This window comes from Cnephaeus nilssonii (genome assembly GCF_951640355.1).
Source record: "Cnephaeus nilssonii genome assembly, chromosome: 7".
Taxonomy (NCBI): Eukaryota; Metazoa; Chordata; class Mammalia; order Chiroptera; family Vespertilionidae; genus Cnephaeus; species Cnephaeus nilssonii.
The window spans coordinates 80,234,905-80,248,034 of NC_137078.1; the positions used below are offsets into that span (position 1 = coordinate 80,234,905).

General features: G+C 47.9%; 1 protein-coding gene across 3 annotated transcripts; it reads left to right on the top strand.

The window, feature by feature from the left end:
• The first annotated feature begins 9,328 nt into the window (after window positions 1-9,328).
• On the top strand, window positions 9,329-11,953 carry LSM10 (LSM10, U7 small nuclear RNA associated). Of its 3 annotated transcripts, none has more exons than XM_079776151.1 (2): window positions 9,329-9,450; window positions 11,220-11,953. In XM_079776151.1, exon 2 carries the CDS (start codon window positions 11,236-11,238, stop codon window positions 11,605-11,607), a length of 372 nt encoding a protein of 123 aa, XP_079632277.1. In that variant the 5' UTR covers window positions 9,329-9,450; window positions 11,220-11,235; the 3' UTR covers window positions 11,608-11,953. The 3 variants fall into 3 exon arrangements, with proteins under 3 accessions (XP_079632277.1, XP_079632276.1, XP_079632275.1); XM_079776150.1 differs by lacking the exon at window positions 9,329-9,450 and adding an exon at window positions 9,507-9,594; XM_079776149.1 differs by lacking the exon at window positions 9,329-9,450 and adding an exon at window positions 9,508-9,594 and having other exon boundaries at window positions 11,217-11,953.
• The last annotated feature ends 1,177 nt before the right edge of the window (window positions 11,954-13,130 follow it).

Here is a 13,130-nt window from a genome sequence, read left to right on the forward strand (position 1 = left end):
AGATGGGGAAACTGGCAAGTGTTCGGACTGAGGACCAACCACACATCAGTGTTGGTTTAAAACCAGGCCACGGGGAACAGGGGTGTCACACACAGTGCCCAGTGCGCTTCAAGGGGAGGCATGCTGTGGTCAGAGGCAGGACACTGGCTTCAGGTTCCATTCCTGCCCCTAATTCACTAGGCAGTGACCCTCCCGAGCCTCAGTGCCCCCATCCGTAAGAATGAGAAAGAGCTAGTTCGCAGGCTGAAGCAGGCTCACCCACGTCAGTCATTGACTTTAGTTTCCTAGGCCCTGGCCCAGGTGGAGCCTGGGAATTGGTATGTTTACCCGTGCTGGCCCCAGCTCCATGCTTCGGGGGTTTGTCTGCTCTCTCAGCTCCTCTGTGCCTAATCTCTTCTCAACTAAGTTTCACTCTGTGAATGCCCTACAGATTAGCAGGTAAAACTCTAGAAAAAGCCTTGGGAATAAAAGTTCTTTAATGACTCCCAGAAGAAAGATGTAATAAAAATGGAGACTGAAGAGGGAAGACAAAAAGGGGCAAAGTGTGTGTAGCCCTCAGTTGTAAGAGGCAAGTCACCCCATGTAGCCCACATAGGCATCTAACAGTTTTTAAAGTGAACTCGCTTTTTGCGTTATATGGATCTAGATGCTGGTGGGCAAGGAACGAACCTCAGCACAGTCACCAGAGCCTGGAGACCCCACGTCCAACCAGGATCGGGCTCCCTCACCCACTTCATCTGGTTTATCACTCTGGTTTGCATCCCGTGAGACCAACTCGAGCCACAGGAAACAGCAGAAAGAGAAATGCAAATTTTAGAAAAGATTGATCACCATAACTAATCATAAAGACCCAAGTGAAAATCTGAAAAGGAATACTACCATTACCTACCCTAACTCCCTTTACATAATGCCCTGGATAAGGCCTCCTCAGGTGCTAACTTCCTGGACGGCTGCTCACAGAGTTCACAGGGAGCGGGCGGGCCAGGAAGCCCCTCCGCAGCTGAGGCTTCCCTGCACAGTTTCGGCATTTGGTGAGAAGTAACTTCTCAGATCCTAACTCGCCCCTTTTCAAATGAGAATGTCAAGATGCATTCCAAGGACCAAGGGAATTAATTACTGTGGGTTATTTGATTACCTTAACCACCCCCCCCCCCCACACACACACACACACTACAATCTTTTTGTTTCTGGGCGGTGGTGCCTCTGCTGACAAAAATAACATTACCTTCTCGGTTAGTTCCCCAAACTGCATGGACCCGCACCATGAGCACAGCCCGGAAGAGCAGGGCAGAGCCCAGGGCTCCTAACCCTGGACGCGGGGGGTTGTCTCAGATGGCTCTGCCTCCTCTTTATAACTCTCCCTCCCTTCCTTCTGAAGCGCTGGGCCTCCGAGGTTTCAGGTTTTCCCTCTGGGGAGTCCTGGTGTCCAGATATCCCAAAGACCTGTCGGGTCCATTTATCATTGAGAAGATAACACTTGTTTTGTGTGATCTCCCTCAGCTCTCTGCCTCGGCATAATTTTTTTTACACTCTTCCCCTCCTCAGTCGCACCAGCCTTCTTTCTGCACCTCAGATATTGACCCAGTGGCTCCCCTCCTCCCACCCCGCCCTCACCCGCACCTTCAACCTCTGCTCCTCTCCATCCGCACTCTGGCTGCTCAGTGTTCCTCTCCCTCCGCTCACCAGCACTCCAGGCGTCCTTGCTTCCCCTCCCTCCCTCCCTCCTACACCCCAGAGCTCCTGTCACCACACAGACCCCAATTCTGTTGTCTCCAGGCCCTGGCTCTGCTAGACCCCACAGCCGTTTCTCCTCCCGTTCTCCTTGGCTCTTTTAAGGCCCTGGGCCCTGCCTAACACCTTGTCTTCCTAAAACCCTCTCACCCTTCCGCCCTGGTGGCTCTAATCAGACCACTTTCTGAATACACTTCCCTTCCCTTCCTCGGTGGCTTCTGAGTGAGGGTTGCCCTGTATGATACAGATGTTGACGCAGCCATTTTTAAAAGCCTGTCAAAAGGCCGGGTCATTTGCCAGATGACCTTTATTTCATCCCTGACTTTCTTCCTGTTCCTCACCCTGATCTCATCTCTCACTCTCCATTTCTCACCCTCACCCTCACCCTCTCCCTCACTCTGACCCCATTACTGCCCAGATGTTTTATGTGCCCCTCAGTGCTTAGTTTGCATTTTTCTGCAAATTGTTTTACATCCCCCACCCCACCCCCACCCCCAGAGAGGCCATTACTTTCAACCCTCACTATTGACTCACAAATCCCGGCACCCCCCTCACCTGGGCTGCAGGCTCACTTTCCCTGGGATGTGCCATATCACCTCACACATCAGTGTCATCTTTCTTTAGTACATTTACTTCACTTTCAAAAGGCATGAAAGAACCTAAATATAATAGGAAATATCACAGTTTTCCATTGAAAAGAACTGAAAGTGATGGATACCAAAGACTTCCTAACAATGGAGTCAATAACCCAGCGAAGAAATGAGTTGCTGGTCGCTGGAGTGGATCAGGTAGTGGTATCACGGGTGCTATGGAGGGGATTTGGGCGCTGGGTGGCAAGTTGAAGCATGAGACCTGGGAGCCTCCCTAATTCAGGATCCTGACCATTGGAAACGGAAGCACCACTGAGTTCATATTAAGGGAATGAGAAATTCAGTCTCCCAAAGTGAACTTAGTTCAGGTGGGCCTTGTTCTGGTCTGGGTGGCCAGTTACAAAAAATTGAAACCAATTCTGGCTACTTAAGTAGAGAAGGAGTTTACTGAAAAGGGATCAGGCAGCCCACAGAGTTGTTGGGAAGACTGGAGAGCCATGAGAAAATGGCCAGAAACCAGGGGATGGTAGGCAGGTAGGGAAGGACTCCGGCACGAGCAGCCCCCCTTCCCGGGATGAGGCCCTGAATGACTCAGACACAGGACAGAGCTAAACAGTCCCTGCTGGTTTGTGCCATGTGCTCCAGATTTAAAGTCAGATAACGTCTGAGTTTAGGTCACATGGCCTTGTTCACAAGAATCAGAGACAACATCTTACCTTTAAATCATCTGTAGTGGGAAGCCGATTCTCACCTGCCACCGAAATTCACAGAATGTCTGATTTCCTCAAACATGGGGAAAGGAATTCAGTGGCTGAGTAGCCAAAAAAATGAGGTCTCCTCCACAGGCATGACCCCAATCCCACCCCAGCCCTCTCACTCCTATCAATGGGCCACCATCTCCCTGGATACCCAGTGTTACCATTTAAATCATTGATCCCTTCTCTTACCACCCGCACTGATTAGCTGTTTTCAGGGTCTTTAACATTCATCCCTTTTTTCCATTCCAACTGCTGTCTTCATTCAGATCCCTATCTTCTCTCCACATTCATAAAACCAGGGTTCCTCATGCAACTGCGGTTTGTAGTATGAAGCACATCTGTGGGGCCTCCTAGGCTTCTCTGCCCCAACACCCAGGACACCAATAGGGGAGGTAAGATTTATGCAAGTAACTATCAAGAATCTGCATGCAACAAGCAAACAGATAGCAAGCAATAAACTCTAGGGAGCATAGAAGAGAGATCACTCCCAACTGGAGTAAGCAGTGAAGACTTCAGAAAAGTATAGCAATTGAGATAGGCGGGCTTTGAAGGAGGGGTTGGACTTAACATCCAAAGATAAATGAGGACTCGAGGCAGATGGAGGAGGCAGGACAGCAAAGGCAGAGACAAGAGTGTAGGGTCTGTCTGGGGGTTGCTGCGTGGCTGAGTCTGACTAGAGAGTAGGACAGTGAGTCTCAGATTTTGTGCGTACTGTTGTTAGATGTGCGGATTCCCTGGCCTCCACTTCTGATTCTGTAGGTCCGGCATTGGGTTTAATAGGTTTTCCAGGTAACAATGAGGCAACTGGTTCCCAGACCACACTTTAAGAAACATCGGTTAAACCCGGCTGGTATGGCTCAGTGGTTGAGTCGACCTATGAACCAGGAAGTCACAGTTCGATTCCTGGTCAGGGCACATGCCCGGGTTGCAGGCTGGATCCTCAGTAGGGGTCGTGCAGGAGGCAGTTAATTGATGTTTCTTATCAATGTTTCTATAGCTCTCACTCCTTCTCCCTTCCTCTCTCTAAAATCAATAAAAACATGATTTAAAAAAAAAGAAAGAAAAACACTGGTTGGAGAGTTTGTGCAGAGAACCTGAAGCAGATCCAGCTGCAAGGTAGGGTGGAATCAAATCATGGAAAGCCTTACATGTTCGTATCAGAAGCTTTATTCTGCCGGCTGATAAATAAGATCATACCTATGTACTTTGAATCTGTTGGCAAAGGCTCATGAGACAAAAAGGCCAGTAAGATGGTTTTTATAATGATAAAATAAGGGGGGAAAGATCTCAACTAGTATGGTGGCAGTCAGAATAAAAAGGCAGGTGAAGAGTGGGAGACAGGCTTCAAAGAATCTGCAGGGTTCAGTGGCTATAACAGGTGTGGGGGAATCAAGAACTGATAGAAGTTGCCAAGTTTATTCAAGGTGCCCAACATGGGTAGCTGAAAAATGGTGGTAGCAACCATAAAGATTAAAAAAATCCAGAGCAGCAAGCGATTTGGGAAGGCCTTGGTGAATTTGCCTGTAGACATGCTGAGTTTCAAGTTCCAGTAAGACAGATGGGAATAAGTAACAGACAGATGGAAAATGGCGCTCTGCGGAGCAGTCTGGGCTGGAGACCTAGACAAGGGACTCAGCATGTAGTAATAAATGGCATGGAGATAGATGTGACCATGAAGACATCTGGGCTGGGAATACAGCACAGAGAAAGCACATTTGGGAGCAGGAGAATGAAGTGGAGGGGGGTGGGGTAAAGAGAGAAAGAAATGGAGAAGAAACCATCAGGTGGAGGCGGGGGGGGGCGGGGGGGGGCCGCAGAATGATACAATGCCCCAGAAAAAAAAAAATCAAGGAGGAGGAGAATGGGCAATATGGTCAAGCAATGGGGAGGATCATGGAAATAAGATCTAAGAAAGAGCTAACAGTTTGATGAACACAGAATCATTAGTAATCTTTGCCAGAGAAATTAGTGGAATCTTGGGAACAGAAGCCAGATTACAGTGAGTTGAGAAAGTATGTGAAAATCCTCAGACTAAAGCAGCAGTTCTCAAACTTTTCCGTGTCAGAAACCCTTTGTAATCTTAAAATATATTGGAAACTCCAAAAGCCTTCATTCAGTTTAAAATAACAATAAGAAACTCATTTTCACATTTTATACTAAAAATAACTATGTTTTCTCCAAAAAAATTGAGTGAGAAGTGACATTGTTTTATATATTTTGCAAATCTCTTTCATGTCTGTCATATGGTAGAAGACAGCTAAAGTCTCATATGTGCTTCAGCACTTTTTTTTTCCAAACAAACTTGAAAATAAATATTTCATGATATATAGAACTAAAATGCATCCATGCAGATTTTTTTAAATTACAACTATTTTACCCTTTTGTCTTTTTCATTAATATATTTTCTAATATATATTTTAAATGATAATGCCTTCAAGATATATAGCATATAAAGCAAGATCATTTTTATCAATAATTTCTCTTAGCCCTAGCTGGTTTTGCTCAGTGGATAGAGTGTTGGCCTGTGGACTGAAGGCTCCCAGGTTCGATTCCGATCAAGGGCACATGCCTGGGTTGCGGATTTGATCCCCAGTAGAGAATGTGCAGGAGGCAGCCAACCAATGATTCTCTCTCATAATTGATGTTTCTATCTTCCTCACCCTTCCTCTCTCAAATCAATAAAAATATATTAAAGAAAAAGTAATAATTTCTCTTGGGGGGAGGTAAAAATCTTAAGGTATAACCCTACAGAGAAGCAAAATAAACTATGAAGCAAAGAATAATCACAAAGTTCTCAAAGTAGAAATGTGTGACTTAAAAACAGCGGCCCAGCCGGCCAGCATGGCTCAGTGGTTGAGCATCGATCTATGAATCAGGAGGTTACAATTCAATTCCCAGTCAGGGAACATGCCCGGGTTTCAGGCTCCATCCCCAAAAAGGGGTGCGCAGGAAGCAGCCCACAGGAGGCAGTGAATTGATGTTTCTATCTCTCTATCCCTTTCTCTTCCTCTCTCTCTAAAATCTATGCCACTACAAACTGGGAACAAAGTCTAACTTGTTCCTCATTAAATGTGTCACAGACACACTAATAAATGTCAATAAAGTGATAAAATGCTAACTTTGGTCTTATCTTCCACATAAATTAAGATGGAAGGGGAGGCACTGGTCAAAAATACTTAAAATAGCCGAAACCGGTTTGGCTCAGTGGATAGAGCGTCGGCCTGCGGACTCAAGGGTCCCAGGTTCGATTCCGGTCAAGGGCATGTACCTTGGTTGCGGGCACATCCCCAGTAGGGGGTGTGCAAGAGGCAGCTGATCGATGTTTCTCTCTCATTGATGTTTCTAACTCTCTATCCCTCTCTCTTCCTCTCTGTAAAAAATCAATAAAATATATTTTTTTAAAAAGAAATTAAAAAAATACTTAAAACTTATTTTTTCCTAGAGATTCCTTAAACACCACTTTCAGCATTTTGCACTAATTTACACAGGGCACATTACCATTTACTATGTAACATTAAATTTCCAGTTAAGAAAACAGTCACCAATGAGATGAGATGCAGGGGGGAAAGCCAACCTGCTTAGGAGGATAACTGAAGGGAAAGACAGGAGGGAGGATCCTTTATGTCACAGTGATGGGCAACCTTTTGAGCTTGGTGTGTCAAACTTCGCCAAAAAACTGAGCATAACTCGGGCAGTGTGTCACTTTGAGGAAAAAACATTATTTCACAAATGTTTCATCAGGAGCAGCAAATGTTTCATCCTCGGCATGCGGCCGCCTTAGCGGCCGCGTGTCATCAGAAATGGCTATGCGTGTCAGTGCTGACACGCATGTCATAGGTTCGCCATTACTGCTTTATGATATAGTTTAGGCACTATACTGATTCTGGAACAATCTACCTCCAGACTCCTTACCATGAGAGACAATTAAATGCCTTTGGGTTGGTTTGGTGTTGTTTGTAAGCAAAAATGAAGAAGAAGAAGGAGGAGAAGGAGAAGGAGAAGGAGAAGGAGAAGGAGAAGGAGAAGGAGAAGGAGAAGGAGAAGGAGAAGGAGAAGGAGAAGGAGAAGGAGAAGAAGAGGAAGAGGAGGAAGAGGAGGAGGAGGAGGAGGAAGAAGAAGAAGGAGAGGAGGAGGAGGAGGAGGAGGAGGAGGAGGAGGAGGAGGAGGAGGAGGAGGAGGAGAAGGAGGAGGAGGAGAAGGGAGGAAGAGGAGGAGGAGGTCATAAACTTTTAGATGACTAGAGGGGCCTGGTGCACGAAATTCGTACACGGGTAGGGTCCCTAGGCCTGGCCAGCAATCAGGGCCAATCTGTGGGGTGACCAGCAGGGTGATCAGGAGGCCCCCGCTGGCACCTGCCTTGGACGGCCTGGCACTGCCTACTCGCCAGCCCTGCCCCCGCCACTGGTCACCTCGCTCTGCGGGGCGACTGGCGGGGCAATCGGGGGGGCCCCCACTGGCACCCACCTTCACTGGCCTGGAGCCTGCAGGCTGGGAGAAGCTCCTGTGTTGAGCACCTGCCCCCTGGTGGTCAGTGCATGTCATAGCGAGTGGTCATTCTGCCGGTCCTTCTGCCTGTCGTTCTGCTGTTCGATTTGCATATTAGGCTTTTTTTACATAGGATTGATTTTATTATTTTAAAAAATATATTTTATTGATTTCAAAGAGTAAGGGAGAGGGAGAGAGAGATGGGAACATCAATGATGAGAGAGATTCATTGATTGTCTGCCTCCTGCATGCCCCCACTGGGGATTGATCCCGCAACCTGGGCATGTGCCCTGACTGGGAATCAAACCATGACCTCCTGGTTCCTAGGTTGAGGTTCAACCACTGAGCCACACTGACCAGGAATATATAAGATTCATTTTTAAAATATTTTTTTTCTTGGAAAAAACTTGAGTTTTCTAAAGAGACTTGTATGAATATAGAGCTGGGAAGCTACACAAAGCTGAAGTATCTGGAATCATTTTGCTGCCTGTAGTCTTCAGAAAGATCACAAAGTGCTCAAAAATTCTTTTACCTTTTCAACCAGACTGTTTGTCTTTAACGTCTTCATTAACATCCAGTGTTAAGATAGGCAATTCTTGTAGATCAAAGCTGGCTTTCAGCATTCTATGCAGCAGCCAGCTTCCATGCTTATGGTGAAGCTTCTGTATGAGAGTGAAAGAATCAAACAAGCCTAACTCATTGAGTTTCTCCTATGTGCCAGGTGCTGTCACACATTAATGAAGGCCACTCAAACCTTACCATTCTCTGAAATCAACATTTTTTTTTTCCTAATGAGAAAGTTGGGGCTGAGAGAAGACAGAAACATTTCCAAGGCTATACAGAGTGACCTTTCAAAAATGTAAATCAGGTCATGTCACTCCCCTTTGATAGCCTATCATTGCACTTCTAGTAATAGATGAAGAAAGCGGGGCACAGAGAGAATAATTAACTTGTCAGAAGTCCATTTGCAAAGAGCACATTTGAACCCTGGCACTGCCTCCAGAACCTACATGCCTAACCAAGAAAGCCAAACTCCTTACCTTGGCTTACAAATCCTGAATACCTGGCTCTTGTCTTCCTCTGTGATCTCTTGTCACACTGCTCTCCCCAGTCTTACTGGCCTTTCCGTTTTTCCAAGTTGGCAAGCTCATTTCCACCAGGTCTTCACACAAACCGTTTCCTCTGCAATGCTCCTCCGCTAGTTTTCACCAGGTTGACTTTATGTCATTCATCTCAGTTCAGATGTCACCTTATTAGGACATCCCTGACCATCCAATAAAAGGCCACCTAATCTCTATCACATTACCCTATTTCAATGCGCTGAAGGACTTTTATCATAATGTTCTTGTTTTCTAATTGACATCCCTCCCTGCCCCCGCCAGTAGATTTAAGCGTCAACAGATCAGAAAGCTTGTCTCTTTTGTCACCGCTATGTCCGCAGCCTTGGAAGGAGCCTTACACAGGGTGAAGGCTCAATGAATATTAGTTGGATGGATGGATGAATGGATAGATGGATGGATGGATGGATGGATGGATGGATGGATGGATGGATGGATGAATGAATGAATGAATGAATGAATGAATGAATGAATGAATGAATGAATGAATGAATGAATCCAATGAAGGAGACCTTTCAATGAGGTAGGCCAGGGGTTGCAAAAGCGCGAGTCGCGCGGCGCTCGCGGGGCATTCTGGGGATTGTAGTTCAGGCTCGGCCCGCGGTGGCGCGGACCTGCGCACTGAGCGCTATCTATGCTCCCTGGAGCCAGAGCGGCCTGGTTGTTGCTATGGTTTCTAAATCCCCGCAGCTGGAGTAAGGCCGCCCAGCTAGGCGCCCGCTAGCTTCCGCTACAACGCGGACCGGGAAACGGAAAGAATCCCGCGCGGTGCGTCCGGGGAACCCGGGGGCGGAGCCGGGGGAGGGGCGGGGAGGGTATACGGAACCGCGGGGGGCCGTGGGGAGCAGCGGAAGCAGCGTCTAGCGGATTTGCGGAGCGTAGCTCATCTCCCCAGTCCACTCCCAAGGCTCTGTGAGTAAAGGCTCTCCACCATCCCCATTTATCAGTGGGCTAACTCTGAGAAAGCGGCTGAGCCCGTCTTAGAGCCCATGCCTGACTGCAGTCACTGTGCAGCCCCGGCGTGTGTGCTTGGCGCATGCTCCTGGCGAAGCTGGTGGCATGCTAGACCCTTCCCGCCCAGCTTCAAGCCTACCTCATCTGCGGCGGGGGCTAGCTTGCCACGCAGTGCCACCCTGTCAGCCCTGTCGGGGTTCTGAACGAGGTCTTAAAGTTCCACCACCTTCCACTCAGAGTGTGAATGTAAGGATAAGTAAGGCAGAGTTACATTAGTAAAATATCAGGGCATGTTGAAAGCAAAGGCAAGTACATTCAATGTGGTGAGATTCTGTTAGCCTCATTTAGCCTATGGTTTAATAGATGTGGGAGCAGCCCTAGCCGGTTTGGCTCAGTCGATAGAGCGTCGGCCTGCAGACCAAAGGGCCCCAGATTCGATTCTGGTCAAGGGCACTTCCTTGGTTGCCTGCTCCTCCCGGGTCAGGGGCTTGCAGGAGGCAACCAATCAATGTGTTTCTCTCTTATCGAAGTTTCTCTCTCTTTCCCTCTCTCTTACACTCTCTCTAAAAGATCAATGGAAAAATAGCCTTGGGTGAGGATTAACAACAACAACAAAAAATAGATGTGGAAACAGGTGTTCAGAGACATTAACAGTCCTAGGTTTACAGAGCTTGTGGGTGGAGTGGAGATTCCAACCTAGGTTTCTCTGCCTTCAAAACCTGTGCTTTATATGCACTTTTTTTAAATTAATGAGCTAAATTTCTACTTATATGGCAGCTGCATTGTGTAGACCTGAGGACCTCTTAGAAATGCACATTCTTGGGCCCCACCTTAGACCCTCTGAGCTAGAAATTGGGAGTGGGGCCCAGCAATATGTTTGGATAAGTCCTCCAGGTGATTCTGATGTTTGAGGACTACTGGTGATTTCACCCAGGGTTCATGTTAAAATGCAAGTCAAAAGGTCTTGGGAGAGACTGGAGATTCTGCATTTCTAACAGATGTCTGGGTAATGCTGAAACTGCTGGTCCATGGACCAGTATTTTGAATAGCAAGAGTATAAACTACATCTTAGAGCAGTGGTTTTTAAACTTGGATGCACATTAGAATTACCTGGGGAGCTTTTAAAAGATACGATACCGGGGTCCCACCCCTGACCAAATGAATCAGAACCTCTTGGGTGTAGCGGCTAGGTAAAAACCCACTGGGTGATTCTACACTATGGTGAGTGTTCAGAACCCCTGGTGTGTTTTGGAATAGGGTAGCTATGGATTTGAATCTTAGCACCTCCATTTATCAACTGTTTGACCCTGGATAAGTGACTCAACCTCTCCTGGCCACATTTTCCTTGTTTATAAAATGAATGTAAGTAATCCTTGGCTTGCAAGGTGGTGAGAGGATTCTCTGAGGTGTGTACAGGAAGCACCTGGCTCATAAGGGTGCTCTAGACTCAAAAATTGGGAAGGTGGGCAAACTTGGGGAAATCTGTGCTGGGGATTTCATACTATAACCTGATGGAGGTCGGTTGGCACATGCACCCCCCTAGCCTGCTAAAGCTCCCATCTGTGTGCTCCTCCCTCAAGCAGCCAGCGGTGTGGGAAAATGGCAGTGAGCCACTCGATGAAGGAACGGACAATCTCCGAGAACAGCCTGATCATCCTGCTGCAGGGCCTCCAGGGCCAGGTAACCACTGTGGACCTGCGGGATGAGAGCGTGGCCCGTGGACGCGTAGACAACGTTGATGCTTTCATGAACATCCGCCTAGCCAACGTCACCTACACGGACCGCTGGGGGCGTCAGGCTGAGCTGGATGACCTCTTTGTAACAGGCCGTAACGTCCGCTATGTCCACATCCCAGATGACGTGAACATCACCGAGACCATTGAGCGGCAGCTGCAGATCATCCACCGTGTGCGCAACTTTGGCAGCCTGGGGCAGGGCCGGCGGGAATTTCCCACCAAGAAGCATAAATGAGCCTGTCCCTTCGGCAAGCCCTAGTCACCACTCAGGTTCCTCCAGAGTTCTACTGAGCCAACTGCCTGCCATCCATCCCTGCCCAGAACCTGGGAAGGGAGTTGGGCCAGCCCAGAAACTGGTATCTGGCAGACAACACCTATCACAGCTGCCTTTCACAGGGTTACACCTCCCAGACTCACCCTGGGATCCACAATCCTATTTATCTGTGGCCTTGGGGTAGATGACAATACCCCCTTTTGACCATTTGCATCTGAGTCGATGATTTACTGATTCAGGGAATCTGTCCAATTGTTTTCAACCCTCTCCCAGTGAGGATTATTAAATGTGCTCAGCCACCCTAAGTGTCCCCATTTTTCTTGCAATTGTGTCTTTTTTCTTATAAAATTAAACTTAGACAAAAACAAGTGTGTGCCTCATGCATTTCCTGATGAGTATGGGCTCCCTGTTGGTCCTGTGTCCTAGGGTGCTGGGTCTCAAACTTGGCTGCACATTGGAATCACCTGTCCCACCTTCATCTATTCGGATTTCATTGGTATGGGGGATGGCCTGGGCATGGGATTTTTGTAAGTTTCTCACACAGTACTAATAGTCAGCGAAGTCTGAGAGTTGTGATAGGAGAGTCCCTCAGTCTGGTTTAGATAGAAAGTGGCTTTTCTGTTCAGATTCCCTGCTGAGGGGGCTGTTAGTCTCATTGCTGTTTCCTGAGGTGGAGTGGTTGGAGTAATCCTGAGCCCTCCCCTCCAGTGTGGCAACTCATCCAACAACAGCACGAAATCAGGCTCCAATTTTGAGAGTCTTTGGGTCTTCAGGGAAGAAGGGGTTCTGGAAATTAGAACTCAAGTATTTGTTGTCACTGCTTTGCAACCATACCAGCCCTCCCACAGGCAAACAACCATCTCAGTAAAAGCAGCTCTGTCCTGTGGCACTAGCAGGTTTGTCTTCATCAAACAAACATCAGCACAGCTGCTGTGGGCCAGGCCTTATGCCGAGCACACATTGACAGATGTGGTCCTTTCAGGAGACCTCTAATCTAACTAGAGGCCCTGTGCACGGATTCATGCACGGGTGGGGTCCCTCGGCCTGACCTGTGCCTTCTCGCAATCTGGGATGCCTTCGGGGGATGTTGGAGACCCGTTGCACGGATTCGGCCCAATCCCTACAGGCCAGGCCGAGGGACCCCACCGGTGCACAAATCTGAGATTCATCAGTCTATTCCATGTTTCCATGCCTGTGTGTTGAGCGTCTGCCCCCTGGTAGTCAGTGTGCGTCATAGCTACCGGTCAAACAGTCACTTAGGCTTTTATATATACTAGAGGCCCAGTGCACGAAATTCGTGCACGGGTAGGGTCCCTAGCTGGCCGGGACCTTGCTTCATTCCGCGCTGCCCCCTGGTGGTAGCGCACATCATAGCAAGCGATCGAACTCCTGGTCTCCCAGCCAAACTCCTGAGGGGACACTTTGCATATTAGCCTTTTATATAGATAGATATATGGAAGAGGTGGTCAAGAACTACAAAACTG